This window comes from Lagopus leucura, unplaced genomic scaffold (assembly GCF_019238085.1).
Source record: "Lagopus leucura isolate 7727_CA_CO unplaced genomic scaffold, USGS_WTPT01 Super-Scaffold_100106, whole genome shotgun sequence".
Taxonomy (NCBI): domain Eukaryota; kingdom Metazoa; phylum Chordata; class Aves; order Galliformes; family Phasianidae; genus Lagopus; species Lagopus leucura.
Window position 1 is genome coordinate 156,264 of NW_024962325.1, and position 25,357 is coordinate 181,620.

The 25,357-nt window shown below is 49.2% G+C and overlaps 2 protein-coding genes across 2 annotated transcripts; one reads left to right on the forward strand and one right to left on the reverse strand.

The window, feature by feature from the left end:
* Positions 1–1,263: 1,263 nt before the first annotated feature.
* Positions 1,264–22,126, reverse strand: LOC122188984 (protein-arginine deiminase type-1-like). Its single transcript, XM_042887731.1, has 17 exons — positions 22,069–22,126; positions 10,822–10,932; positions 8,714–8,888; positions 8,195–8,264; positions 6,892–6,953; positions 6,096–6,213; positions 5,607–5,732; positions 4,845–5,020; positions 4,658–4,761; positions 4,282–4,405; positions 3,687–3,794; positions 3,454–3,605; positions 2,528–2,672; positions 2,139–2,232; positions 1,987–2,066; positions 1,657–1,782; positions 1,264–1,559 (listed from the first exon to the last, which is right to left on the reverse strand). Exons 1-17 carry the CDS (start codon positions 22,083–22,085, stop codon positions 1,326–1,328), a joined length of 2,022 nt encoding a protein of 673 aa, XP_042743665.1. The 5' UTR covers positions 22,086–22,126; the 3' UTR covers positions 1,264–1,325.
* Positions 15,511–25,153, forward strand: LOC122188983 (protein-arginine deiminase type-2-like). The gene is made up of 16 exons (XM_042887730.1): positions 15,511–15,714; positions 16,925–17,108; positions 17,197–17,266; positions 17,354–17,415; positions 17,510–17,627; positions 18,152–18,277; positions 18,944–19,122; positions 19,287–19,390; positions 19,476–19,587; positions 19,663–19,770; positions 21,574–21,725; positions 22,430–22,574; positions 22,898–22,991; positions 23,990–24,075; positions 24,264–24,389; positions 24,879–25,153. Exons 1-16 carry the CDS (start codon positions 15,623–15,625, stop codon positions 25,110–25,112), a joined length of 1,992 nt encoding a protein of 663 aa, XP_042743664.1. The 5' UTR covers positions 15,511–15,622; the 3' UTR covers positions 25,113–25,153.
* Positions 25,154–25,357: the final 204 nt, after the last annotated feature.

Below are 25,357 nucleotides of genomic sequence, written 5' to 3' on the forward strand. Positions count from 1 at the left end.
CACTAAGAAGAGCCTGGCCTCACATTTGCCTCCCACCTCCCCTCAGATATTTATAAGCATTTGTCAGATCCCCTCTCAGCCTTCTTCTCCCCAGGCTGAGCAGATCCAGGTTACTCAGTCTCTCATCACACTGGAGGTCTCCAGGCCTTTTATCATCTCTGTGACCCTCCATGGGACTCTTTCTGGAGCTCCCTCTCTTTTTCGAACAGGGGAGCCCAGAACTGACATAGAAATCTAAATCTCTACTCACGAGGGCAGAGCAGAGGGGAAGGATAACCACCCTTGAATTGCTGGCCATGCTCTGTGCAGCACACTCCATGATAACATTGGCCTTCTTGGCCACAAGGGCACGCTACTGGCTCATCACCACCTTGCTGTCCCCCAGGGCCCCAGGCTTTTCTCTGTGGAGCTCCTGCTCAGCAGGTCATCTCCTTACCTGCACTGATGCACACAACTGTAATACTAAAATGGAATAGAAAGTACCGTGATAAAAGTAGCATAGCAAAGCTTTCAGCCAGATCAAATAAGAACAAGATTAAATGCAACAGATACAGCAAAAAAAAAAGAAAAAAAAAAAAGGAAAAAAAAAGGAAAAAAAAAAAAAAAAAAGGAAAAGAGCTGCTTACCTTTGTAAGGCCTCAGGTACGCAGGAATCTCCAGCAAAAAACCCTCACTTCCGCTGCCAACCCTTAAATGAGGGCTAGGAAAGGGTGGATCCTGGCTCCATCCCTTCCAATCATTCAGCTACATTGCATGCACCTGAGCTCCCCCGGATCAGCCCTAACTTTCCACCAGGTGCTCCATCACTGCTCCAGGCCATGATTTAGTATTTTCGCTACAGCAGTTATTCCTCCCCAGGTGCAAGGCTCTACACTTGTTAAACCTCACCAGATTCCTCCCTGCCCAACTCTCCAGTCTGTCCAGGTCTTGTTGAACAGCAGCACAGCCTTCAGGTGTGTCAGCCGATCCTCCCGGCTTTGTAACACCAGCAAACTTGCTGAGGGTGAACTCCATCTCTTCATCCAGGTTGTTGATGAAGATGTTGGACAAGACTGGACCCAGGAGGGATTTGTAAGGCTTTATTTAGCATGAAACTGGGGCAAGGGACTGCAAGACCCCAAATCAGTTTATGTGAGGCACCATGCATGCAACATGCTCATAGAGATCCCTCCCATAAGAAAAATGCCTCCAACAGTATTCCAACCCCAAAACTGGATGGAGCACAAGGAAAAAACTGTACCCTCAGTCCTCATATTGCCAACACATTTTATTTTGAGATGCTCCAAATCCCATATTGGGAAGGACCAGAGACCCTTCCTGGGCACTTAGGGCACCACATGCCACCACTTGACGGCCAAGGGCTTGCGGCGGACGTTGGTGCCGCAGTGCACATCTCCAGAAAGGACATGGTAGGAAAAGAAGTCGTTGATGAAGGTGCAGGAGAGCCCCAGGGGCTGCAGCAGCGCTCTCACCCGCTCCTCCAGGCAGCACTGCCCATCCACCAGTGGCCCGAAGGGCTTGGGGATGCCCAGGTGTCTGCCCAGCACCAGCATGTTCACCTGGAGATGGACCAGAAGTATTTTTTTCACCCAAATGGTGAACAAGGAGAGCGTGGAGGGAAAGTGGTGAAGGGAAGAGACGTGGTGGTGGTCTCACCATGTCTGGGAAGAGGGCTTCTGCACGAGAACCCCGCAGGATGAAGAGCTGCGGGATGTCAATGATGTCATGTTCACTCAGCCCCAGCTCATGCTTGAGCAGGTCGCGGTTCCAATCGATGCAGCGCTGTTCAGAGGAGGGCCCCTGTGTCATCACCCCAAATCCCATGCAGGAAGCCTATACAGCCCGCGTCCCCCACTGAATCCTTTTTGAGCAACCTCCTGAAGTCACCTAAGCAACCTTTGGTTCCTACCTCCACGGCCACTTTGGGGCATCACCCAGTGGGATGACATCCTGTTCCCAGTTAGCACCCAAATGCGCTCAGCTCACCTGCACATGTTTGTTGTCGTTCCTCAGCCCTTCATCTGCCAAGATTTCATCAATGCTCCTCCGCTCACTGCCCACAATCCCTATATGGGGACATTGGTGAGGGACATCGCCGGCACCCAGTGATATGGGGACATCCTTGCCCATTGCCTTACCCACAAGCTGTGTGGCCTCGCCGTGTCCCTGCCTCTGCTTCTCCTGGAATAGCTTGAAGCAGGCAGTGGGGCTGGCCAAGAGGAGCCGGAATCCCTGCAGGATGAATGCATAAACCCATTTTTTGGGATTTCAATAGGATGTTTTCGTGTGCCAACCCAAGTATACCCAACACCAGTCCCAAGGGCTGCACAGTGCATAGGATAACACCCAGAAACCCATTGCTTCCCAGGAAGCCACCCCAAAAGGAAGGTAATTCATGCATGGGGCTGAGCCTGCCTTTTCCTCATAAGCCAAGCTTTTTACTTTTTATTGCTGACTTGCAAAATGAAATGGCCTTCTGCATCATTATATAATGCTGAGGATGTGGGGATGGACATAGGGTCGTTACCTTTCTGTCGTATGCAGGCACAAATGTGAGGAACTCATCCACGTGGCCCACACTCAGCCACTCTGAGTAGACCTCCACTGGTGCCTGCACCTTCTGGGCGTAAAGGAAATCCCTGACCACTTTCGACATCCGACGGCCAGAGGACCTGAGGGCAGAGGCAGGAGGAAGCAGGAGTGATTGCACCCCAAAACACCCAACCCACAGGGAAAAGGGGCATTTTGAAGCAAACCATCAGTATTTATGCCCACTTCAGAAGGGAAGAGGTGGTAAACTGACCAAATCTGATGGCCACATCTAGTTCCAAACTCCTACATTGTGTGGGGTACAGAGATAGACGCGTGGAAATATACATGAGCGATCCCATTCCTCTGTGCCTTAAATCCCTCCCTACGTTTTCCTAGACAGCCAGCAGCAGGCTGAGAAAACATTAATTACAACTTCTTGTAATAAGGGATAATTACAGCCCTGGTGTGGCTGGGAAAATCCCATTTTCCCGTCGGGGTAAGCAAAGGATGGAGCAGCATGGCCTGCTCCGTTTGCTGTCCTGGCTGAAACCCCAAGATTCAACCTCACTGTTGTTTGTCCAGATGAAGAGCCGCCTTTGTGCAGGGTTTTGCAGGACGTTGTTGTTCCCTGTGCCAAGGGCACAGCAGAAAACAATTCCCAGTTATTCAGGATTTTATCCTTTGCTGAATTCCTCTGCTTTTCCTTTCAGTAGGGAAAACTAAAAATGTAGGCATTATGTTTGGGGTACTGTAGGATCAGGGTGAAAGGGAAGAGGGGAGATAATAAGAAGGTTTTACAAGGAGAGAAGGAACAGCAATGTGGTCTGAATGTGAAATTTATGATTAGGATGGCACTTTGGTGGCATTTAGCCCAAATATGTTTTTTGTAGCAAATCACTTTTGGATGTTTTCCTGTCTCACCAGGGCAGGGGGCTGCCAATGAGAATGCGTCCCAGAGGATACTCCTTGCCTCGCACTGTCACTGGAGGGCTCACATCCAGGTTGCCAAAGGAGTCAAGACTACAGGCGTCACAACCACGGGGCACACGGGTCACGTAACCAAAATCAGGGCCCTGGGGACAGAGGGGAGCACTGATGGGGAGCCCCTGAGGATGATTTTTGGGGATAAAAGTGATAACAATGCCCCAGCGCACCAGGATCTTCTTAAAAGCAAAGTCTTTCAAGCCTCTGTTCCTGGGTGAGTCGAAGACCACAGGGAAGGACTTGTGTGGTGCCTCCACGTAGCCAAACTCCAGCTCGTCCTGTTGGGGGAAAGAAGAGGAGGAGGAGGAAGAAGGCTCCCGTGCGTGAGAGCCAGCACGGCAAAGCACACAGTAAGGATGGAGCAGGACATGGGGCAGACCTGTCACAATTCAGTTCTTGCAGTGTCCCATGCAGTCCCTCTTGCAATCCTCCTTGGGGTCCTTCTTGCAATGGGGAACCTCATGCAATGCCCCATGGGGTCCCTTTTGCAATGCTGGGTGTAGTGCCCCTTGCAATGCCCTACAAGTTTCTTCTTTCACTGGGGCCCCTCTTGCATTGTCCCTGGGGTCCAGCCAACATCCTTGTCTGTACAGTTTGTCACCACCAACAGCATCTCCCACTGTTTTAGCTCGGGATTGCTAAGCAATCATCTCTTAGCATCTGCATGTTTCTCCAAGTAACAGAACTGGTCCCTCCCAAGGACAACATCCCACAGCTCATAAGAAGTCCCAGAAAAGCCATGCATTACAAGCATTGAGGGCTGACCTGGATCCAGCGGTCACTGCGGCTTTCCAGTTCGGAGCAGATGGTCATCTTGCAGTTGGCTTTCCTCAGCAGGGCTTGGAGCTCCTCCAGAAAAACTTCATTGGAGTTGATTCCTCTCTTGATGCTGGAGGGAGAAGAAGGCGTGAAGGACCTCAAGAATCCTTCTCACTCCGAACATTCAATTTTTGGGTAACACCTCTGCACAAGCCCTTGGAGAAGGTCCTCCAGCCTTCTTCTTGGGATTGCAACGAGTGCAGCAGCAACATTAGGCTCTTGCACAGCATGCATAAAGCCTGTGCACAAAGCAAGGAAGGGTAAAAGCTCCTTTATGGAGAGCCCCCAAGGCAGCAGAGCTGTAGAGGGGCATTTGTCCTACCTGCAGACAAACACCTCCAGGGGCTGCTGGGTGTTGGGTGTCATTATCCAGGGCGCCATGCGGAAAACCACTGTATCTGTGAAAATGGGGGTCCCAGGAGAATACTGCAAGGGCAAAACACCAGGAGAAGTGGTTGGTAACCCCAATGGAGGCTTTGTGGGGACAGGAAGGGGTAGATCCCACGTACCTTATGGGGCACCTCCAGCAAGCTGACATTGATAGAAACCAAGCCAGAGAAACCTGCGTCAGGAAAAGCCAACCCTTCCACGTAGAAGGTGTTTTCTCCACTTCTGACACAGTCTAGTGTGCAGGAGAGCATGCCCGGTCCCAAAATGGGTTTGTACTGGGGGTGTGAGTCACTCCCTGCAGAAACATCGAAATAGCCAGCCCACATGGGTGCAAAGAGGCCCATGGAGGAGGTGATGGTGCCAGCATGGTTTGCAGAAGAGCAGGTGTGCCGGCTCTTTTCTGGGGAACACACTTGATCTGCTCATACAAAGAGGACTCTATGCCCTCGGGTCAAACCCTTTCAAGGTGCGTGTCTCAAGTTAAGCATCTAATGATACAGCTTGCTTCCTTGACCTGATTTTCAGCCCGGAACTGCTGGGATCCACCATCTAGGGTGTTCAAAGGAGAAGCGCACAATCTAACGAGATGGGCACCTTTGGCAGATGTGTTGCTGCCTGTGCTTATCCTCCCATGAAATTCTCAGAACTTCAGTAATCCCACTGAACAAAGACTCTTTTTCATTATTTTTTCCCGAAAAGTCTTTACATTCCCCCCATAGCATTATTTTCTAAACCAATTCTGGGGATAAATGGATGTATCCAAGAAGTGCTAGCACTCAGCCCTTAATCCTACTGAGAAAGGGCTTACCCACTTGGGTCACAGTGTGTTGGCATCAATATTTGGGAAGGAAGGAAGGAAGAAATACTCAATAAATACTCACAGATAGCATGGAAAACCCGCACCTTGTCTGCATCTGACTCGGAGACATGTAGGACAAGCTGGTAGTCAGCAAAGATACTGCTAGGACCTTGAGTCCGTAGCAGCATCACAGACATGTCCTGCAGATCTATGGGGGAAAGAAGATGCAGAGAGGGGATGCTGGGAGGTTTCCAGCCTCCAGTGCTGTCTGTGGGCTTTGCTACCCTTCAGTTGCAAGTGGATTTATAGGGCAAGCCTGCTGGGATGACGCTCATTGTGTTTTTATAGGGATGTCCAGGAAATTAAAACAGGGAAGGAGTAGTGGAAAAGAGCCAATTTCTGTTGCAATGGAGGAACAGGTAATGCTGTCACTATCCCTAATTGCTTTGCAAGCGTCTGATACTATTTTTGCAACTCGTTTCACCATCAGCAGGATCATGAATGAGGAGAGGGATGGAGATACTGCAAAACACCTCAGCAAGATAGTATGAGCCTCGTGGATGAGCCCTACCTGCAGGGGTCTGTATGTCCACCTGGTTGCTGTCTGTCCCCACCGTGTTGGGGCTGTCCTTGTCGCAGTTGACCAACAGCACAGCCCCTTGTCCATCTGGTCCCCATGTCCACTTGGCCTGAAGGAGAAACATCCAATGGGGATGGGAGCTAATCCTGAAAAACTCCTCCTTCCCAGACCCCTCTCAGCAGTGGTTGGGATGGGAAAATACCACAGCCACAGCCATGCTCAGAGGGGATCCCACCGTGAGCAATCAGGAGAGCTTTGGCAGAGATACTATCAAGCCTCTGAATTTCCTAACCTCGCCTTGCAGCCAAGCCAACAAGGACTATTTCAAACAGATCTTATCTTCTAACAAGCCATGTTGTATCTGTCAGACCTCATTTGAAAGAGAATATCCTATTTCTAGAAATGCATCTCATCTTGATGTACAATTTGTGCTGCCGATCAGGCTGCAGTTAATTATCTGGGCGTAAGTGCTTGGGTATATGCAGATTTCTTGCCAAAGGGGTAAATCTCTTGCTATTTGCTAAACTTGCAGATGAGTCATTTAGTGGCACGTTTCAAATCCAAAAAGGAACAACATCAAAAAAAGTCGTAGGGCTGGACTGGAGAGGCAAGACATTTTGGCACAAAATTTAAAAAAAAAAAGTTTTCCTCTTCAATTAGAAGGCTGAGAATTTGCAGCACTATTTTCCCTATTTCAGAAACCACCCAAATCCCTCTCCTTCTGGGAGATTTTCCCCATGTTTTCCCCTCCTTGTGTTGTCGAAAGCCATGCAACGTTTCCCATTACCTTGTCCTTCCCTTTGCTCCTCACTCTGCCATTACGACTCACGTCCACGTCCAGGGATATATCTGAAATATCAGAGCAAGAAGTAAATCATTGGCATGAGCATGAGCAATCATGGACATCGTGGGCCCACCCTCATACCACAGTGAGTCATCCAATGCCAACTCTGCCTTTATGCCCTAACGCTCGCCCATTCCAGCCATCTTCTCCCATCCTGGGTCCCCCATCAAGGATACACCCGCTTGTTTTCACCAGTTCATCTTGGTGAAGTCTCATAATTTCATCACTGGTGAAATAGAGTTTCACCAATTTCATGTCGATCATAGCATATTTTTGTGAAGCCAAAGGCATGAAATGGGTGAATGGACACTAGGTAATTATTAGAGGTGGTGTAACATTTGAGAAAGACTCACCCCTAGAGAGCTCTTGGACCAAATTGCATGTGTACCAACAACCTCATCTCTAGCCTACATAAAGCTTATTTAGATATATATCCACCAAATGAGACAGCGCATGGAAAATGTGGGTGCTGAAGCAGAAATCGTCCTACTTGATTCAAAGAAGACGTGAAGAAGCAGGGAGCATAATTTTGGACATGAAGTCCTAAATCCAAGCAAGCAATGAGCTTTTGTAAGGCCAAAGCTCTGCGGACAGTGGTGGCCCTCAATGGCTCCAGTGGACCCCATGGATGTGGGAAACCATCTTCAGGGGAGATTTTGGCAAGCATGTGCACGACTTGAGGACACAGGTCTGGCTATCATGTGAGCACTTCAGAAAATTCCAAATTTAGGATAATTAATCCATCCAAGTGGAAGACTGCATCCAGACTAGTTGTCTAGACTCCCTTTGTAGTCAGCAGAGGAAAATAGGCATTTCAAGGGAATGATTCATCTCATCCTAAACTTCTAAAATAGGTCAGACAACTACACTTCTGTGCCTATTCCTCCCCACCAGCCACACTGGAAGCTGACGATGGGCTTGCTGGTGGAAGGTGGGTGAGATGGTCATCTTTGGATCCTCTTCCATCAATTGAATTGTTTTAGTGGTCAGACGAGGCCACTCATAGAGTGCATTGGGTGGAGACAGAGCCCAGCCTGTGTCTTTTTTGCACCACATAAAGCAGCACAAGAACATTTTAATTATTTCCCTCATGCTTGTCAGCATAAGCTGTCAACACCCAAACCTTGGCTGCATGTTGTGCATGGGCAGCCTGCATCCCCACTTAAGTCCCATCCCATGAACCAAATGAGATTGTGGCACTGGAAAGGGTTGGCCAAGTTCAGATGAGTGTTGTCATAATACATACCTACACAGGTGAGGTACAACCAAGCCACTGAAATCTCATTCTCTTCCCGTCCGTAGTATGAAATCTTAACCTGCAAAGACATCACCAGACTGTGACCCAAGTCCTGTGTCTCTTCATGCTGAGTAGGTCTTTTCACCCTGTGGGTTAGCCCAGCAATGCCATACAACAAGTTGTTGGAAGGTTCATCAATATCCTGCTGCTTTAACCATAGTTCAACCAAATAAGTTCTGCCTGCTTCAGCACAAAAACAGGCATAGAAAAAGACAAAGTTTGACCATTTGTTTTGCCTGACATGGAATTTCTGACACAGGCTTTTGCAACCGTCCTTATCTCCTTCTCCTTCTTAGTTTGACTGTGTATGTGACAGTTGCACAATTCTGTGTAAGTCTGAGTTTATACTATAGAAATATGTCTGATGTCAGCATTACCTAGAAATATTTGAGCCTGCCCATCGTTCTTCCTACTTTCCTGGGAAAATTGATTAATATTTCCAGATTCAGTGCATAAAGAGCAACTAACCTTATTGTCATTGACAGTCTTGCTGGTGACACCAACGGTCACTACAACCTCTATATCGGGATCCAGTGGCCATCTGGAGTTAAGCATGGGTTTTGTCATAGGGCTGTGGATGATGTGGACTGTGACGGCAGATGTGGCATGAACATCAAATGACGTGGCACCTTTAGGAGTAGATCTGAAACAGAGAGCAGCGTGGAGACATAGGCTGAGTTTTCTTTCCTCTTATCCTCAGCAGACCCAAATTGTTATAATAGGCTCCCTAGAATCAAAACTCTGTAGGCATTCTGTAGGCAATTCAAGGCCAGGCTGGATGGGATCCTTGGCAGCCTGATCAAGTAGTTGGCCACCCTGCCCATGGCAAGAGGTTGGAATTGGATGATCTTTAAGGTCCCTTCCAATCTAAGCCATTCTATGACTCTATGAAAGTCCAGCCTTAAATGGGTCTTAGGATTTGGAAACCATCTTCAGGTGATGAAATGCATTGCCTGAATTTTATAAGCATTATCTCTGTGGCAGAGTTGAGCAAGCAGAGTGCCATCACATCCGTCTGTGGTTAAGCCCCAATTGCACGCCTCTGAAGCTCAGGCACCCAACATCACTTCCCAGCAGGAAGAGAACCCCCAAAATTTCAGCATCCCACCACAAAACCCAGACCAAGATTGGGGCTGGTTTTGATGTCACTCGTTATTGCCAGTCCACCCACTGACCTGAGAGATGCCCAAAGTGGAGCAGAACTTGAACTGGAGCACAGGGAGCCTTCACTCACCTGGCCTTTGAAGTGCTGCCTACATGCTCATTACAGCCCCAGCACCTTCACACAAGCCGTGCGAGTGCTCCAACCTGTCTGCTGCAGGGAGCCAACCTCCCCAGCAACGCACGGAGAGGGACACAGTTGTAAATTTTAGCAGGGAGAATACAACACAGAAGACATTTATCCCTGATGTTGCTCTTGGCATGGTATCCCTGATGCCTGCAGTAGCTTGTAAGGAAGATTAAAGCATCATCCCATTTGTCATGTGTTTACTAGCATGCAATGTAGCAAGTCTACCTGCAGTCTACCCATACATTGCATGCCATGACATCTCAAATCTGGATTTATTGGCTGTAATTTCATGCACGGCCATGCTGAGATGTAAGCTCACTGAGCACAGAACTTCCACTGCACTTTGTCTTCTACCCCAAACGAGTCAAGCGTCCATCACTGAATTTTCTCCAGCATAGAGAGGGCTCTCTAGGCATAGAACACCTCCTATTTTTCTAGCCCTGATGTTGAAAGAGCATCTGCCACATGCCTATCTGCCATATGCTTTTTAGGACCAAAGCTCAGATTTGCTACCATGGAGCCAAATCAGCTGCTTTTAGACTTAGGTCCCATGCTTAAATGGGATTGAGCTTCTTTTGAGTTCAAATTAAAAAAAAAATAACTCAAGTAATATGTTTTATGTATTCCCATTTGCCTGAGTGTAAAACGAATAGGTTTGACAGGCAGCCTCAGTGGGGGGATGTCAGCACCTCCCAGCACAGCTCCAATATACAATCCAAATAATTGCCCCAGCTGTGATCCCAACTGGCTTGGCCTATAGCCACTATCATTATGGATGTAATTTATTAAATAATGACAACGTAAGAGGAGGGCAAACACAGCCTCATATGTGGGCAATAATACAACCCCTATGTTTAACATCAGAAAAATCTCTTCTCATTACGTAAACCATGCAAACCCTCTCATGGATTTTTTATGCCTGAGACACACATTTGTTCTTTAACCCAGATTAGCTCTGAACAAGTTGCTCATCTTGAATTGCTGTTGCCCAATGCTCTTTCTGCCAGAAATAGATCCCACTTAGCTGGGGTGTGCATGGGCTTTGCCTCTGAGTCGTCTTTGCTGGGCTACACTTTGATGCCTTGCTTTTGTTGTTAGATTCAACATCCCTCCTTCAGGCATCCTAAAGCAGACCCATGAGCACACGTCCTTTATGCACCTGTATACGGAACCACCGTGAGATCTTTCCTCTTAACACCCTTTGCAAAGACCAAAAACACGCAAAGCCATTGGTTGCCTCCAAAACCCATCATCCCTATGGATGCGCCTTGACCCCGAGCCTTACCGGTGGTTGTCAAGGAAGACCTCACTGCCCAGTACGCAGACCCCGTAGCTGGCATGACTGGTAGACATCTGCACGACCTGGCGCTGGGACATGGTGTGCTGGGGACGGCGGCTGCATGTGAAGAAGATTGCTGCCTGGTTGCCCAGCTTTGTAGGTGAACCAGCACGACTGGATTAAAAGGCTGGGGAATGTAACTCCTCCTTCCTCCCGTCCCTCGATGACGATGGGGTGGACCAGGGACCCTGCCATCTCCACCTCCGCCATCCGCAAAGCTGCCGCCCCGCTCTGTGATGCTGGCGATAAGACAGCCCCTGGGGCCGGGCGGTAATTGCGGGGCCGGGAAGGGGGTACAGGGCAGAAAGGGTGGGGGATGCACGGCACTCAGCTTTCAGGGCTCATTCTCCCCTTTTTGTTCTCACCTCCCTTATAGTTCCATATAAGGAGTCCAAAGCTTTATGCATTAAACATTTCTACCCCTCTCGTTATGCAAGATGGTTGTTTAGGGTTATTATAATACATGGTATCATTAGAATGATGCATTTTCTTTAAAACAACCCAAATTTTCCATGTGCTGACTCACGGCTCCAGCTACCCCATTAGGGCAATGCCTGTGTAACGCTGCAGCAAAAGGAAATGTTTGCTCAGGTTGGTCCTTCCTTCCCTAACAACTCCTGGGTAGCAATGGGTGCAGGGAGAACTGGTTATTTGGCAAGCAGGGAGGCAAAGAAAAAAAAGAAAGCAAAACAAGGCAAGTGGCTTCCAGTGGAAATTAGGGATTCCTGGGTGTTTTGCTTGCATGAGGCATTTGAGGAATTGTTTTTGTGTTGTTGGCTTGGTGTTTGGTTTGGTTTTCTTTGGAAGCTCCCATGGGAAATGCGCTGGTTGCTGGAAAATATAGCTTTTCTTGGAGATAGTCATCTCTCTCTGGGCAATCCCAGGAGACTTCGCTAGCCAGCAAAGAGGAAAACTGGGTGAGATGGGTCTTGGTGCTCCAAGGAGGGAGCTTGGGCTGGGATGCAGGCATGTCCCATGGATGAAGAGGAACAGGGAGATGGGAAAGCTCCATCATCATGGATCTCCTTGGTGAACAGACCAAGAACCCCACTGTGGTTTACTCCATTGCAATAGGCATGATATGATACGGCAACAGCACAGTCCCCATTTACATGGGGCAATACCCCAACACTCCATGGCAGCTGCCTGGAACGTCTCAGCAAGGCTACATGAAAGGGCTCCTCCAAGCCTAATTGTGGCAGCAAAGAGCACCAAGTCTGGCATGCTGACACAGTGTTAATACAATCAGCAGAGCCTGACCAGGTGGCCAGGATGCTTGAGAAGGAAACACTAGCTGCATTTTTAGCCTCTCCAAAACCTTGGCATGGAATCTGGGGTAAAATCCCATGTTCTGAAGCCCAGCATGAGAAAAACTCACGGTATTCATAGATTTATGAAGAGTGACATTTGTATACTGGAGCTGTGTTGGCTCTCAAAATCTACTGTAAGAAAGTTTTAAGGACTCCTGCATCCCTGAGGCCCATCAAGCTGCTGCCAAGCAGAATCATCATGAGATTTTGGCCAAGACCACATCTTTTTTCTATTTCTTTTTAAGCTCTCTATAAAGCTTCATGCTGTATTTCCCAGTGGTCGCACTGCTTTAGATTGGGCACAGTGCTGAGCTCTCCGCCTGCTGTGATTTTAGCACTGCATCCTGCTCAGCTGGTTTGAGCCCTGTGCTGGACAGGGAACACACCTACAGCCCCACGGGGCCATGCTGTGTGTTCTGTAATCTGCAGGCAGGTGGGGGATGGAGGTTTCTGGCTCCCAGAGCTTGGGCACAGGGCTCTGCTGCCTCAAAACGCATCCATCAGGGACAAAGTTATAGGGCCAAAACATCATGTTTGTGTAGGGTTTGGTGCAATTTTTATTTTTCCACGGACAGACTCAGCTTTAATCACAGTGCATTTTTGGCTGTCGGTCCTGCCCCAGCAGCCCATCTTTGTGTGTGTCAGCTGCATCCTCCTTTTCCTCTTCCACCTGCTATTGGCACCAACATGCCCATGCATAAAAATCTCACTTTTAAGCCATCTGACCCATTCAGGATTGAGTGTTTCCCTAATAACACCCCATAACAAGAGGCTGCCATTAAGGGTTATGGAACAATGTCTCACAACTCCCTATGCCTCTTCATCAGACCCAATTGCCCCTTGGTTTTGGGGTGACCTTGCTTTGTTCCCCTCAAGTTGGATCTGTTCATGCACAAAAGGGCAAGACAGGACCCCCCACAAACAACCCAGACTCCACAGGGCACCTTTTCCCCTCTCACCTTTCCTGCACTGCCACTCAGTAAAGGAAAGTTTGATAATCTCCCTAAGCCGATAATTACACCTCATTTATTACTCTGCATGTGTAATTGCAGGCAGCAAATTTTGAGAGCCTTGTCAGCCTAACTACTGGCAACAGGGGAAGGCATCGAACCAGTTATCAAGTCCCGCTCCTGTCTGCATGAGGCTTTGTGCTTAGGAGCATCCCATGCACTGCAGCAGGCACTGCATCCCCTGTCCCGGCTGAGATTTGGACCAGCAAAAAAATGCTTTGGAAAGTGATAAAACCAGGTATTGCCTCTGCTTGGAATGGCACAGTTGCACCTCCTCATCATAAATTGTCACTTTGAGCAGATGCCACGGGGTCCCTCGTGTCTCCCTCCTACTCCTTGCTATCATGCACCTGCCTTCAGGGCTGCAGAACTGTGTGCATGAGAGCCCTCACAGAGCAGCTGCTTGGGCTGTTTGCATACTCCGTGCTGCTATTGATCCCTGTCCCCAGAAATTAGGACAGGCGGAGATCCATCAGTAGTGAGGATGCTTATGCAGAGCAGTTCCTAATCTGATTGTTAAAAACCAGAGAACTCCTCTGACCAGAATGACTATTGCAGTGAAACCACGAGCCTCCAGACATCAGTGAGTGAATATTTATATTTACACACACGTCCCATGATGGTTCACCAGCTCTGATCTCCCACCTGATAGCACAGAGCAGCTTCTGCCTTTTTTAAAACCCCGTTCCTGCTGTATAGACCTCAGAACAATCACCTCTTTGCAGAGATTCCCCCAATCCTTCTTCCCCTTATGGAAGTATTGCAAGGAGAAGGTGCTTTGTAGAAGCTCCCAACAGCTTGCAGAGTTCTAGAGCCTTGCACAGACCTACAGAGACTTGCTAAGACCATACACCTTTTGCAGGGAACCCAAGAAGCTTGCAAAGAGCCCATAAGACTTCAAGGATCCCAAGAAGATTGCAAAGATTCGCACAGCCTTACAAAGAACCCAGAAAACTTGCAAAGACTCTGAGCAGTTTCCAAAGAACCTACACAGCTTGCAAAGACCCCAAAGTTCTACAAAAACCCTGGCAAGATCACAGAGACTTCAGGAGGATTGCAAAGAGTCCCAAAGACTTGCAGAGAACCTGCCAGTTTCCAAAGACCCTAGGAGGATTACAAATGACCCCAGAAAGCTTGCAAACAATTTCAAGGTTTGCAAAAACTTTGTCCAGTTTCCCAAGATCCCAGAAGGCTTGCAAAGATCCTTGAAAGCTTGCAATGACACCAGAAGGCTTTCAAAGAGCCCTAATGCCATGCAAAGACCCCAGCCTCCTTCCACATAAATTCCTCAGAGACAAGAACCAGCCCAGCAGCAAACAGAACCCACTGAGCAGTTGGCCCCGGCCTGCAACCCAGCCACCCTCCTCCATTTTTGCCCCAAATCAGGACTTTCCCCAGAACTCCAACAGCCTGGTTGCTCCTTGGCATTCATGTAGTCCTCCTTCCATGTCTCCATATATCATCACTCCAGGGATATAAATACACGTATCTCTTGAGTCACAGAAAACCAGTGAGCAGCTGGAAATTCTCCCAGTGACATAAAAACTGCAAGTGAGGGGGTGATCCCAGGGCCTTTGCACACAGTGAGAGGTGCTTGGGGTTGTTTCCTTAATAAGAAAACATGTTTATTTTTGCACATACACAAAAGAGCAGCAAAATCCTTTTGCAAAATCCTTGTTTGCTCAGGTCATGGGAAAAATGAAATAAAAGGAATTCACTTCAGATGGGAAACTGGATTTAAGCTCATTTCCTATGGCCAGGTCATGGACAGAGGAGAGAGCTAAAAAAGAAAAGCCCAAAAGCAATGCAAAAAGGGCAGATCAAACCGACCCTTTCTGCTCCTTGCTCTCTAATTGCTTACAGCAGGTTCTTCCAAAATCTGGGGCAGAAGGTTGGTTTCCAACATGAATATTCAGCTCAGGGATGAAAACGCCCGCGTGGGCTGTCGGCATGGGCCTGGCCACGGCGCCAAGCTGGGCAAAGGGACGCAAGCCAAAAGCAAGCAGGGCAGCACCCTGCTCTTGCCCTGGGGTTGGTAAATTGTGTCTTCCTCCCTAATATTTTCCCTAGAGAGCAGGAAGGGGTGTAGGAGGCACAGAAGGTTGCAAACCCCGATATGCTGCTGCAAAAAATGCCTCCAAGGTCATCTTGCATTCTCCCTGTTGAGAGGATTGTCCCATTTCAGTGCACGGGACTGGGAGTGGGGTGGCACCAAGCCAGCTGCCCTCCCCCTCCATCCCTTCCCTCCCTCCTGAGATCATTTTCCTGTGGATCTGAAGGGTCCTGTATTGGGGCTAGGGCTCCATAGTCAGCATCACAAGCATTGAGAGTTCTGAAGGTGGATTGATTCGTTGCGGGGGGTTGGTCGAGGAAGAGAGGAAGACGCCCTGTGCAGCACAGCCAGCACCGGGGCATCCCGGCAGCGAGATGCCACAGGAGCGCACGCTGCGGCTGCAGCCTGGGAGCCGCATCCACGCGCTGTGTGTGCTGGGCACCTGCATCGCCACCGACGTCTACGGGTGAGTGGGGCGTGCGCCCCCCCCGACCCCAAACCCTTTTCTCCCTCTGCAAATTCCCTCCAAAGCCACAGTTTGGTGATTTGATGCAATCCATCAGCACAAATCCTCAATGGGCTTTGCAAAGCTGCACAAATCCCCAAACCCTTCAAGCATCAGCATGTGCATGTGTTTGCAAAGGCAGTGGGTTTGGTTCATATCTCAGAAAATTGCTGGAGAGCACTGGGATAAACCAGGACGGGGCATTTTGAGCAGTATCCATGGGGACGAATGGCAAAAGAGAGGGGAAGAAAGCAACAACTGGGGACAATCTGTATCTTGCAGTGTAACCCCCATTCCCCTACTGGAAAAATTCCAACGCTGCCCTGCAAGGTAATTGCAAGAAAAACAAAGGAGACATGCTTTGATCCCTGTGCTCACCCAGCAGCTTTTGCAAATCTCGAGCCAAACAGCACATCTGGCTTCCCGCTGGGTCCAACCTCCTCCTGGTGGGATTCCCCAGGCTCACAAACTCAGTGAGTTTTGTATGGATAATTAAACAGAAAGGAGCAATTTAAGAAACGTCCAGGCAGCATCAAGCAGGCTCTCAGGTTTCCACACTCAGAATCCCAATAAGTGATGCTGTAACAGTGATCCTGTGCCAGTGCTCGGATGTCAGGGCTCAAAGGGAGCCTGGATTGCAGGAGACCAAAAAGAATAACTCCAGATAAATGAGAAATTAGGGATGGAAGAAGTGAGGGGGCTGCAAGGGAAAAGCTCTTTGGACTGGAAGTGGTGCGCTGGCTGTAATAAAATCACCCCCAAAATTAAGAGTTTCCCATGGTAAAATTTTCTAACTTGCTGCTCTGATCTGGGAAACTCCAGTTAGCAAATAAACACACATTTAAAGTACACACCAAGCCGGGTTATTGGGTTAGAACAGCACAAAACGCTTTGGGTGTAATTACAGAAAATGGCAATCTGCACCAAAGGCTACAATAGTCATTCTGCTAAAATAGCACATTCTGCCCCCCCCCCCCAAAAAAAACAAAAACCACCACACTTAAAACATTCCCAGACAACAAAGAAAGGTAGAAAGGAGGTGGTGATGAGCACAGAGTCATGCAGTTTGGGTGATGAGATTAATTACAATTGGGTGATTTTGGGTGCCAGATGTGCAGACCTATGAAAATAGGGTGCTCAGACCTTTGAAAACAGGATGCCTTGCTTGCAGGGCAGCCCCAGTCGGGGCAGTCGCCTTTGGGGTGAAGCACACAGAGGGGGTGAATGTGGAAGTGGCTTTTCAGGGCCGAGCCGAGCCAGGACTACTGCCTGGTGTGTCACATTGGCCACTGAATGAGGGGACGGTGCTGAGGTTCAGCATAAGCCGGGCCAGCACTGAAGTCAATGACAATAAGGTAAGAATTGGTGTGCTGCATGCTGGACTCCTTTCCTAGCTGAAGGTGGAGAGCATCCTTTACAAGTGAGGGGATTGGGGTTTTCCAGGTAATTGTCATCTTCTATGCAGAGGGAGGACAGCCCGTTGACCAAGCCAGGATCTTCCTCACTGGCATCGGTGAGTATGGAGACTCCAGCTACGAGTGGGTTCGCTAAGTGGAGGGGTTCCTTTACAAGTACACCATGTGCTGTACCTTGGATTCAGGGATCTCCCTGGACGTCGATGCAGATCGAGATGGCGTGGTGGAAAAAAACAACCCCAACAAGGTAATCCAGCTGTATGGGAAGTCCTGTGGCTTGCAGGAGCCTTGTCAATGGACACAGCATCCCCATCACACTGAGCCCTGGCATGGTATTACAGGCCAGCTGGATGTGGGGACCTGAGGGACATGGGGCCATCCTGCTGGTCACCTGCGACAGGGACAGCCCCTTGAGCCCTGCCCCAGACTGTGATGACGAAAGGGTATTCAGCAAAGAAGGTAACACAGCCCCAGTCCCAGCTCCACTTCAAAAATAAAGCAAAATCGCAGCTATTCCCCCCTCTTTAATTTTTTGAGGCGCAAAGGCTTGCTGGGGAATTGGCTGCTCTCTGCCCTGACTCAGCCAAGCTGCTGAGTAAGCCTCCCATGTGGGATCATGCTCCTGTCCTCATACTTTGTTTTAATTACCGCCCAGAGGTCATACCAGGGTACGGAGCGTGGCCAAAAAAACAGCAGGGCTCAGTCAAGGGATGCTTGGGGCCAGGCAGCCAGGAATACATGCCTGTTCCTGGAAAACCATACCATGCCAAGCCAGTGCCCATCAGTCTTCTGAGGCCAGGGACTGGCTGTGCCAGGGAGAAAAAAAATAAAGATATTTGCGCCAAGCACAAACCACAGGTCTTGGTAGCAGGGCTTCAGGATGATATTCCAGCATGCATGCCAAGGTTGGTAACAGGGAAAGCGCGCATTGCTGGGCACTGAGCAGAAGAGCTGCACCCAAGTTTATTCTTGTACGCACTCAGATTTGCTGGATATGTCTCGGATGGTGCTGCGGATCGAAGGGCCACAGCATCTGCCCCGGGGGTATGAAATTGTGCTCTACGTTCACATGTCTGATGCTGACAAAGTCGGGGTCTTCCATATGCAGAGTAAGTCTTCTGGTTTGGGAACGTTTCATCTCCACAAGCTCTTGTCTTCCTGTCACTGATTTTGTTCAGTCTGTACTCCCCAGTCTGCACTTCCTTGTGCTCTCATCATCCCTTCCCTTGATCTTTCTAGCCTTGAACCTTCTCAAGAGGCATAGGGTAGTAAAACCATTTATCCAAGGTCACCCAACAAAACAAAAGCAAAAAAAAAAAACAAAAAAAAAAAAAACCCAAAAAAAAAAAAAAAAAACCCACCACCCCCAACCATACGTGTCCTGACATCCAGAGCAAGCAAAGTGCTCTAAGACATTATCCCTCCTTGTTCCCTGCTGTGGACATGGTGTTTTGTTCCCCGGACTGATCCAGCCCACACAGACGTGCCATTAAATTCATTAAATCCATCAGCACAGGGTTTGGAGGCAGGCAGGGGTCTGTCAGGGCAGAAGCCCCATGAGAATCTCTTCACAGTGCTGGCTCCATTCAAGGACAGGCTTTCAGACACCTTGTTCACAATTGCAAAATCCCAAGTGCTGAGATACTCTTTCAAGGTGTTTTCTTCCTCCCACAGAGTTTAACTTCTGGCATAAAGGAATGATGGAAATCCCAAATTCCACCAGGAATTCTGGAAGCGGCCTGCTTTTGCTGACGTTTCCCTTTTGGTCCTTACAGACCCATTCTTTGGGCAGCACTATGTCCACGTGCTGGGCAGGAGGAAGCTGTGCCACGTTGTGCAGTACACCGGTGGAGCTGCCGAGCTTGAGTTCTTTGTTGAAGGGCTGCAGTTTCCTGATGAGACTTTCCCAGGGCTGATCTCCATCCACGTCAGCCTCTTGGAGACCTTGGCTGAGGTCGGGGCCTCCAGGGAAGATGGGCAGGGGAAGGATGAAACAACCCAAGGGCCGTGGGGATGAGGAAGGAATAATTATCTTATCTTAAAATGAGCTCGGGGTATTTGGGGGGGAAGTGGTAAATCAGGAGGGGAAGGTCCCTGATTTCTGCTTGCATCCTCCAGGGAATCCCCCTGTCGCCAATTTTCACTGACACAGTGGTGTTCAGGGTAGCACCATGGATCATGATGCCCAACACACTGGCACCGGAGAACGTCTTTGTCTGCAGGTATGGGCCAAGTGATGAGGCCTCGATGGCTAAATGGGCATCGGCCCCACCCAGCAGTCCTCATCCCCATTCTGCCCATCTCCAGTGTGAAGGACAACTACCTCTACATCAAGGAGATCAAAAACCTTGTCAATAAGGCTGGCTGTGACCTGAAGGTTTGCTTTGGCTATATCAACCGTGGGGACCGCTGGATGCAGGTAGGTGAGCAGAAGGGAGGGGGCAAAGCCTTCCTTCCCCGATGTGCCCCATGGGGGTTTTCATTCTTGTTTTAGGATGAGATCGAGTTTGGCTACACCCAGGCCCCACACAAAAGCTTTGCAGTGGTGCTGGACTCCCCCCAGGACACAGGGCTGGAGCAATTCCCCATAAAGGAGCTGCTGGTAACCCACATACATTGTAACGGATTACACAAAAAATGAGAGTATAGCACCATTTCTTCCCTGCATGGAGCAGAGGACTCCAGCCAAGAGTGTATTTCTTCATTCCCAATATGAGAGCAATCATTTAGGTTGGAAATGACCTTTGAGATCAAGCCCCAAAACCAACCTAACCTGCAGAATTGTACCACAAGCTATGTTCTGCTCCTCTCCACCCTCTTTAGAAATTGTCTTGCTTCATATTTAGAGAAGCAATTTCAGCCCCTGAAGCTGCCAACATGTTACACTCCAATTTCTGCTTTGGAGCCCCCCCTAATCCCACTGTTATCTTCCCAGTCTCAGACAGGACTGTATAGCCAAACACAGGGAAGATTTAGGTTGGATGTTAGGGGGAAGTTCTTTACAAGGAGAGTGGTTAGGGCCTGGAACGGGCTGCCCAGGGAGGTTGTGGATGCCCCGTCCTTGGACGTGTTCAAGGCTAGGTTGGACAGGGTCCTGGGCAACCTGATCTAAATGTGTATGTTTGGTGGCCCTGCTATGCAGGGGGGTTGGAACTACACGATCCTTGAGGTCCCTTCCAACCCGGGTGATTCTGTGAGATTCCTCCTCTCACACAGCCACAGCCTAAGCCCCGCAACTCCCCACCAAGGAAAAAGGAGACCGGAGGGAATTAGCCTGTCAGAATCCTTCTGGAACTGATAGGCTCAGATGCTGCCCACAAACCTAGGATGAACCAGCACCTAGACAGCTGAACCCTCCTGGCTCTCTGGTTCATTTAATTGAAATGGGTGGGAGCAGGTGTTGCATGCTCAGTGCCTCTTATATCTCCCAGCTTCATCAAACATCCCTTTTTTTTTTCTTGTTTAAAAGAAAAAAAAAAAAAAAAAAATAAAAAAAACCAAACAACTCTTAGACCATAATTACATACCTTTGGGAGTCTTGGCTCTTTTTCCCCCCCAAACCTTACATTTCACCCTCTCCCCCATAAGCACATCCCTGCTTCATTTGTGTCACCTTGGGGTGACACTGAGGTGGCTGCATCCAATTGAAGCTGGATTTGGCAGGATGCCTATTCAGGACAGAGTAGTACACTGCGTGCATATCCATTTACTGCAAACACCCCTGGGTCCATTCCAGCAAATTAGGAGAAATCTGTGTTAACTGAAACACTCCGATGGTTTACTGCTAAGGAAACCCAACACTCAGAGATTTAATGGAAAACAACAGCTATCTGATCCTGTCCTAACCCACACTGGCTTGAAACAGAGAGCAAGGACAAGATTTATGCCCCCAGTGCCACTTGCACCCTGTTTGTAGGACTACAGTCTCTCCCTTGGCCATTAGCCCCTGGCACAACCCAGCAGTAGCACCACAGGTTAATCACCCAACACCTCAAATCCCTGATATATTCAGTTCTGAAAATCAGGCTTAGATGAGATTTAAGTAAAGCCAAGCCCTTCGGGTGGCTCTTATGCCTGAAGAGGATTTACCTTCAGGGGCTGGAGCTCATCCCACTCCGCACCAGCCATCCAGAAACTCCACTTTATGGCTGCTCCAGCATCTAATTAACTTAACATGGACTTAACTTAAACAGCAGTTGCGAGATAGCAGAGACCCACGCTTCTAGCATTCACCATTCACTACTGAGCCCAGATGCCCCAAACACTCTCACACTTGCTTTTCCTTTAAGGCTGCATCTCCCTCTCCTCAGTATTTTCACCTGAGGGAGCACAGCTGAGCCCAGCAGGAGGAATAAGGACGCAGACTGACCCAAGGCAATGCCCACAGCTATTTCTCTTCCCGCAGGGACCTGATTTCGGCTATGTACGCAGAGAGCCTCTCTTCAAAGCCACCTCCAGCCTTGACTCCTTTGGCAACTTGGAGGTCAGCCCACCTGTCACTGCAGCAGGAAAAGAGTACCCGCTGGGAAGGATCCTCATTGGCAGCAGCTTCCCCACGTAAGACATGGGAAAACTGTGTTTGGGGGCAAAGGAACTACAAGTACCCCTAAATACCATCAAAAACCACATTAAGCCACTTGATTGGCCATTAAATAACCAACCGCAACCTTCCCCCTTACGGTGTCCGGAACCCCATGGCCTTCATTTCCTCCATCTTGGGAGAAATTTGTATGCATGTGCATAGTGATGAATAAATACTCATTCCCCTTTGTAAGACCAGTAAGTACACAGATACCATAAAGTGTTATGATCAATAAGTATACAAAGCAGTTAGGCTAGTAAGATTATCACACTGGAAAAGATAAGAAAAGATAATCAGAGATAAATGAAAGGTGCTCACCAGTGTTGTAGACTCATAAGAAACTCCACAAGGAACAATCTCCAGTAAGACACCCTTCCCTCGTGGCAGTCAGCCCCTAAATGGGGTCTAGGAGAGGTGCAGCCAGGCTCCACCTCTTCAGATCACACAGCTGAATCGCCTTCACCTGTGCTCCTGCGGCTGACTCTGTGCTCACCTCAGGTGATCAATCAGAGGTTCAGGCTGTGATTCAACTGTTCCCATACACCCTTATTCCCCCTCTCAGGGGTTATTGGCATTGAGAGATGTAGATAACTGGGCACGGTGGCGATGGGTTGATGTTTGGACTTCATGATCTTAGTGGTCCTTTCCAACCATAATGACTCTATGACTTTGCCTCTAGCCCTGCAGGAAGGAGGATGACCAGAGTGGTACGGGATTTCCTCTTCGCTCAGCAGGTGCAGGCTCCTGTGGAGCTCTTCTCTGACTGGTTGGCCATGGGCCATGTCAACGAGTTTGTCACTTTTGTGCCCAGCCCTGATGCAAAGGTATCCCGAGACCCTGTGCTGTTCTATGGTTTTCCTTCTGGGTAACTAATTCCATCAGGGAAACTACCAAAGCTCATTTCCTTGAGAGTCCAAGCTGGTGTTTCCCTGGCTTCTCTCCCACGTCCCCAGAAGGAGGGCTCAGGCCACAAGAACATACATTCTTAACTAATAGCAAAAGTCTTTAAGTTTAAGAACTTAACCTTAACCTTCTTGCAAAAAGCCAAAAATGAGCCTGCAGGGGCAGTTTTCACAGGAAGAAGTACTAACATGGTGCTTTGGGATAAGCTCCTTTTGGTGACCATTTTTCCTCCTGCTTGCCCTAGCGATTTCGAATGCTGATGGCTAGCCCTGCAGCATGCTACAAGCTCTTTCGGCAAAAGCAGAAGGAGGGCCAAGGAGAAGCTACCATGTTCAAAGGCAAGCGGGCAGCGGGCAGCCTGGGGGGAATTGTGCAAATCCCAGCCAGGGTGGGTGGAAGCCTGCTGTTCCCTGTCCTTAAAATAAAAGTTGAGCTTTGATGCAGGGCAGGACATCCAAGGGCGGCAGCCCTCAACGCGCCTGGAGCAACATGCAGGTGTTGAGGACGTGAGGATGGGGACATTTTCCCATTCCATTGCCCTTCAAGGCTGGCAAGAGGGGCTGGCATGCCTGTCCTTGCAGCAGGATGCCTGCCCACCCTCAAGCCCTATTTTGGGAAAGCGAGTGGGATGGGATAAAGCTCTGTGCATTGAGAGGATGCTGGTGGAGTGGGACAGAAGATCTCTGTAAATGCCAGCTCCAGCACAGTAGCACAATGGGGGTCTCGTGTCACCCCAGATACATTCCAGTCACTCTGGACTGGCAGCCAGTTTGGGCAGCTTCTGATCAAAGTTTTGCTTGAGGCTAAATTCATCTGTATGCCTTGAGGTCAGAGAAGGACGTCTCTGTCACCATGGGGGCCCCTGGGACTCTGCCATTGTCTGGGATTTGGCTTCTGTGGAGGGGATACCTATAGTTTTATGGAGCTTGGGCAGCACAAAAACTGTTATTCTATTAGCAATACATTTATATTCCTTGTGCAGGAAAATGGATAATCATAGAATTGTCTGGGCTGGAAGGGGCCTTTAAGATCATGTAGTTCCCCAACCCCCCTGCTATAGGTACCCTCCAGACCAGGTTGCTCAAAGCCCCATCAAACCTGGCCTGAGACCTTTCTAATGCTTTCCAGGCCTGATGAAAATATTACAAAGTGGACAAAGATTTCCCTCCCGCCTCGTTTCCCAATAAGTTGAGAAAAGGGACTCCCAGCAGTCTCATCCCAAAGCCTTAACCTCAGGGAACTGGGGTCTGTGTTTTTTTTCCCCACTTCTGTGCTACATCTTAAGCCAGGTTTCTGCAGATCATTTCATTTCACCTGTCAGTGTTTGTATTTGTAGGGTATTCAGGGACAGACACAAAACGGGTGACCATTAACAAGGTCCTTTCCAATGGCATCATGATGCAGCAGAATCAGTATGTCCAGGTAACAGCCCGTATTTCTGAAAACCAACATTTCTTGTGATAATCGTCCAAGGGTGGCACAACTCTCAAGGGAGAAGTTGCGTTTAGGCAAAAGCCACTCTCCTGAGTGAGACAATGTCCAGAAGACCATTTTCAGGAACCTTGCTTGCCTGCTTGTCCCCCTGGTCCCTTCTTCTCCCCTCCCTCCAGCGCTGCATTGATTGGAACAGGGACATCCTCAAGAAAGAACTGGGCTTGACAGAGGAGGACATCATTGACCTACCAGCCCTCTTCAAGCTCGACAAGGGCAAGGCCATGCCATACTTTCCCAACATGGTGAGAGGTGTCCCTGCTGCTCATGTCCCCTTCAGCCAGTGCCTGTGGGTTCTGGGTTATGGAGAGGAAAAATAGCCAAACCTCTGCCCATGAGCCATTGCTCCCCAAGGATGCCCAAAAAAGCATAGTATTTTCCTGTCCAGAAAGGGAAAATATCCTCATCTGAGCTTGACAGGTTGGCCAAGGTTTGTCATCGGCCAAGGGTGGTCGGAACTCTGTAGCCTTTTGGTGCATATTGCTCATGGTTGGGTTAACCTAAAAAGCTTTAAGGTGAAAGCATTTTGAAGTGGTGAAATGTCAAGGTTTAAATATAAAAAGGGAGGACATAGCACAGGATTTCCTGGGGGAGGGAATAATGACGATGACCCAATTTGGGATGACCCCAGTGGAGGAGGGTCACCAGCTACTATAACAATCCTTTGAATTATCGATTCTGTGATCGACCAGGGAGGCTGCTGGGTGTCCTTAAAGCCCTTTGTCACCCCACAGGTCCCCATGCTCATCCTGTCCGAGGAGCTGGGCATCCCCAAGCCCTTCGGCCCGCTGGTGGGAGGCGAGTGCTGCTTGGAACACCACGTGCGCAGCCTCCTGGAGCCACTGGGCCTGAGGTGCCGCTTCCTGGAAGACATTTCCTCCTACCACGGGCGGCTCGGAGAGGTGCACTGCGGCACCAATGTCCACCGCCGCCCCTTTGCCTTCCGCTGGTGGCACGTCACGCCCTAGGCAGGCTGCCTTCGTGGCCCGCTTTGTCAGCATGTGTTGTTTTAAATGCGGTGAAATAATAAATTTGCTGTGAGAAATGAGGTGGGGAGTGTTTTATAACGGCGAGAACGGTGAGAGGAGTGCTTGGGGCGGTGCTGAAATGAGGGTGCCATTTTGGGCCTTAGCACTGCCATTTTGCCAGCTGAGCATTGAGGCCTTGACACCTCCTCTGTAAAAAAGGATGAGGATAGGGATCACCTCTGAGT